This window comes from Aegilops tauschii, chromosome 3 (genome assembly GCF_002575655.3).
Source record: "Aegilops tauschii subsp. strangulata cultivar AL8/78 chromosome 3, Aet v6.0, whole genome shotgun sequence".
Lineage (NCBI taxonomy): Eukaryota > Viridiplantae > Streptophyta > Magnoliopsida > Poales > Poaceae > Aegilops > Aegilops tauschii.
Genome location: NC_053037.3, coordinates 337,040,678 through 337,045,498, shown reverse-complemented (window position 1 = coordinate 337,045,498; position 4,821 = coordinate 337,040,678). Strand labels below are relative to the sequence as shown.

General features: G+C 42.4%; 1 protein-coding gene across 1 annotated transcript; it reads right to left on the bottom strand.

Annotated features, from left to right (window-relative positions):
• Window positions 1–309: 309 nt before the first annotated feature.
• On the bottom strand, window positions 310–720 carry LOC109782160 (uncharacterized). Its single transcript, XM_020340753.1, has one exon. The coding sequence runs from the start codon at window positions 718–720 to the stop codon at window positions 310–312; it is 411 nt and encodes a 136-aa protein (XP_020196342.1).
• Window positions 721–4,821: the final 4,101 nt, after the last annotated feature.

Sequence of the window (4,821 nt, the reverse complement as noted above, 5' to 3'; positions counted from 1 at the left end):
TTTGTTGGAAACTGTGCCGATCGACATCTTGCAGAAGGAAATCCTCGTCCCGGCCAGCGCAAACACAATGAGAAGTAGAATCCACCAAACCCGTTTATAAGCACGGTTGAAAGTACAACGCGGACACCGACACACTTGTAACGATACGATAGTACAAGGCTTGATCGTAGCCTTGAGAACAACAAACTCGCGAAATTAAACGAATGCAGCCGCTTCAGTAGCCGGTACCCCGGCGCCAGGTAGTAGTACTAGTCTTCAACGAAGCCAAAGCCGCGGTATAAATACGGAAATGCTGCGGCCCGGGCGCGCCTACTGGCCGGCGGCGAAGGCCTCGACGGGGAAGGTCTTGGTGACGCCGGCGAGGCTCCTGAAGACGATCTTGCCGGTGGGCGGGTCGTCGACGGTGATCTCGTTGACGGGCGGCCACAGCATGAGCTCCTTGGCCTTGACGCCCTTGAGCTTCTTGATGCACTTGGTCTTGACGTAGCCGGTGATCTCCACGTCGTAGCTCACCTGCTTGCTCACCATCTTGAAGCGGTGCTCCACCTTCTTCTGCTGCGCGATCCACATGTAGCCGGTGGCCCGCACGAAGCCGACCTCGATCACGTCCGCGAGCGGCAGCAGGCCCAGGGGCAGCCCGAACTCCTCCAGCAGCGACGCCGCCAGCTTCAGGCCCTCCTCGTGCCCCTTCTTCACCACCGCTCCCTCCCTCTCGGCCATGGCTAGCTGCTAGCAAGCTTCGTTAATTAGGTGCTCGTGTCGTGTGTGCTTGTGTCTGAGGTTGCATTGCATCCGGCCGTGGGGGGTTTATAAGGCGTGGAGAAGAAGCAGGAGGCATGACCAAACGAGTCATGTCACGGACGGTGTGTCCTCGAATTCATCGTTGGGCTTTAGGAGTTTAGCTTCGGCGCGGGGAGGTTCGGCGTGACGATCATGGCGAAGGGAGGGATCGCGTTGTCTACTTCTGTGTGTTGCGACTTGAAACGTTTGCTTTGTGGAGTCCGGAGAGCCGGCAACGCGCGGGTGTGGTATTGCTGCTCCATTGGTCAGTTTTGCACCGTGAGAATCGAGTCGCTGTCAGCATTTTGCGGGAATTTGGAAAGTGCGACTGAGAATTCTGCGTTTGCTGGTGACGTCAAATCCCTTCCTTCATCTTTGTATGGGATCCGAGCTCTCCGTAACAATCCATGCTTTCAGAATGAGGCGCCACGTAGGATTCCCGTACTCGTCGGTTTCACTGAAGACTGACAGCATCTTCGAGACCAACAAGACAAAAGAGAACGGAAATCATCTTGTCAAACAGTGTTATAACTCGAAAATTACCGCGGAAATATTTGTCAAAACAGAAATACGTTCTGCCTGGACAGACAGGATTCGGAAGCAAATCAACACCAACATGGTCAACTCTGACCACAGAAATAACATGCTCAGAGCGATCTTCAGAAGCCGAGTGAGCCTTTACTTATCATCATCAGGCAAAGGAAGCAAATAACCAGTACGAAAGGTCAGCAGCCTCACAGGGTATAATAAAATGACAAAACATATACTACATACATTCAAACTAAACTCCCAGTTTTATTCTTGCGAACTAGTTGTCCGACAACAAAACCGCGGCAGTCCTTCATTCAACTTGTTGCTCCTTCAGGTTCTGAGATAGCAAGTGCATTATAGTTCGAACGCATACACTGATATAGCAGTTTAAAAAATACACCCACCGAAAGATCCTGCAGAACAGACTTTAGAAAGACTGCCGGAGTTCTGGTCGCACAAAATCAGCATCCGCAGTCACGGAGATGTCCACAGTGGGCCTCAGCTGAGCACAAAGTTCAATAGCGCCATGGATAGGGTCGGACATAAAATTGCTGATGCGTCTTGGTTTATTGATGCATTCTTGTCGACAGTCACAAAAAGCTTGTTGGGTCGAGACGTAGCAGTTATCAAGGGTCAACCATGACGGGCACTCGACGGGGAGCTCCTAACAGAGCATGGTTAATAGTACAGCCAACAATCGGCGGCTATATGAAGTTGCCACATCATTTATAGCCAACCTAATAGCCAACATGTATAGCGGCAATTTACAAAGTACTACTACTTCATTACTACATGGCCCACCTTACAATCTCACATTGTTTCTTGGAGCACGTGCTGCAGCCGGCTCTTAATCTGTAGCCAACTTCCCTTCTCTTTCCTCTTCTCTCTCATCCAACTCAGTAAACATACAATATTTTAATCCTTACAGCCTGCTGACTGTATCTTATTATACTTGCTCTAAGTGGCGCCCGCCGGTTTCAAAATCAAGACCTCTCGAGTCAGAGCGTACGGCTGTAACCACTAGGCCACCTCCGATCTAATGTGTCAACATACTTCCTTTTCTCCTTTTATTCTCTTTAGTTCACGAAACTTTTTTTTTTCTTGTTCTTTTCTTAAATGCATGATTTTTAAAATCGATGAACGTTTTTTCCAATTTCGATTTTTTTTCTAATTTGAAGAGATCGATGAACTTTTTTTCAAATTCGCTGAACTTTTTTCAAATTTAAAGAGATCGATGAACTTTTTTTTTCTAAATTTGATGAACTTTTTTCAAATTCGATGAAGTTTTTCCAAAAAAGTTCATCGATTTAAAAATAAGTTCATTGATTTTCACATAATTTGGAAAAAAATTCATCAATTTTTTAAAGCATCATCAAATTTTGGAAATAGTTCTTCAATTTGAAAAAGTTCACGACTACAAAAAGATTCACAAAAAAAGTTTACAAAAAACAAAAAAAATCATGAACTCGAGGAAAGTGCACAAAAAAGGACAAAAGAAAAAAAAATGTTCTGAATAAAAAAGGAGAATGAAAAATATAATAGACAATAGAAAAAGGAGAAAAGACACAAGAAGGAAAAGAATGAAGAAATGTAACTAAGCACATAAGGTGAAGGTGGTTTGATGGTTAGTGCGGCGTGCCCTCAACGAGTAGGTCGCTGGTTTGAATCCTTGCGGTGCGCCACTTTTAGTTCTTACAATACACCCACCAAAAGATCGTACCAAACAGACTTTAGGAAGACCATCGGAGTTCTGGTCAGACAAAATCAACATCGGCAGTCACAGAGATGTCCACAATGGGCCTCAACTGAGCACAAACGTCAATAGCGCCATGATAGGGCCGGACATAAAATTGCTGATGAGTCTTGGTTTATTGATGCACTCTTGTCGACGGTCACAAAAGCTTGTTGGGTCAAGACGTAGTCGAAGCATGGAGCCCACTTCCTTGAGCACAAGCGAGCGGTCGTGGAGCAGTTATCAACCATGAAGGCTACTCCACGAGCGTGCATGAATGGGTTTAGGGAGTCCACAAACTCGATCACACTCTAATTGACGATCTCCTGACCCTTCTTTCCATGGACCTCATCTACATTGATGCAGAATAAAAAAAATTGAGTGCATGTTTCTCTACCAATGCATAGTCAGTGAGTCAAATACTCCTTTGAAATAAAGGAATCCAACCTGAGCCATCACAATGTATCTCCCTTTGATCACTCTAGAGCAACATCTGTATCTCCCTTTGAAATAAAGGAATCCAACCTGAGCCATCACAATGTATCTCCCTTTAACCACCCTAGAGCAACATCTGTAGCCCTTCCAATAACATCATAGATAAAATCAACAACGTGGAGTAACAGTTATCAACAAGCATACTTGAAGAAAAGAAACAATAATAAATATTGGATGATATGAAATTAATAAGTTCAATAGTAAAATGTGAAGACAATTCACACTTATGATACTTGGGGAACAACAAAGGCTATAGTGGATACCGGCACCATTGACCTCTTTACATTGAACATAAAGCCTTCTAATTGATGGGACCATTTCCTTGGGGCATACAGTGTACATACCAATGTTTTTAGAGCTCGCTTCGGTACCCCCTCCCACTAAAGTTATAAAGCGCAATACTGACCTTTGACAAATCTTATCCACTATTGTATGTACGGTGCGTCGCCCGCAGGATGTATATGCCTGTTATTGGGCCTGGCCCATTTATATATTTTTTCTTTCTTTCAAAATTCTTTTAAAATTCAAAAAAGACAACCTGATTGCTGGGATTCGAACCCGACACTCCACCTTTAGACCTGCAGAGTGATAACCAAAGGGACAACCTACCCGTTGTGTTAATTTACTTCTTCCTCGTTCTTATTAGAAACATAACGTTTTTTTGCGAATTAGAAACATAACGTTAATAAGAAAAACATGTGTTCCGATCTGCCTTTTGTGTTTGTCCATTTTTCTTCAGGATTTTTTCATTTTCATTTTGGCTTTTTTTCCTTGTTTCTTTCAAAAAAATATTTTCTTAATTCGCAAGCTTTTAAAAAGTTTGTTAAATATTTTATGAACATCATTTAAAATTTCATGAACTTATTTAAAAAAATATAATTCCAATTTTCCTTGGAAACGCGAACATTTTTTATAACTTCAATCCGAAATTTGAAACAAAAAATTGGCGACCAAATTTTGAACCTGGAACATAAGATGAACATTTTTTGAAAATTTTCTGAACAATTTCTGGAAACAAAACATTTTTTAAATTGCCAAACAGAATTTCAAGACATGAACATTTTTGACTACCGCACATTTTTCTAATAGTTGTGAAAAATTGAACAAAGACAATTTTTTTAAAGCATGAACATTTTCTGAACTTCCCAAACAATTTTGAAAATATGAATATCGGTTTGAAAAAGTTCATTGATTTGAAAAGAAGTTCATGAAGTTGACAATAAAGGTCACGAAACTGACAAAAGTTTATCGACTTGAATAAAAGTTCATGATTTGACAGTAAA

Bases quoted from the DNA above. Each gene is read 5' to 3' on its own strand.
- LOC109782160 (XM_020340753.1), bottom strand. From the start codon at position 720: ATGGCCGAGAGGGAGGGAGCGGTGGTGAAGAAGGGGCACGAGGAGGGC.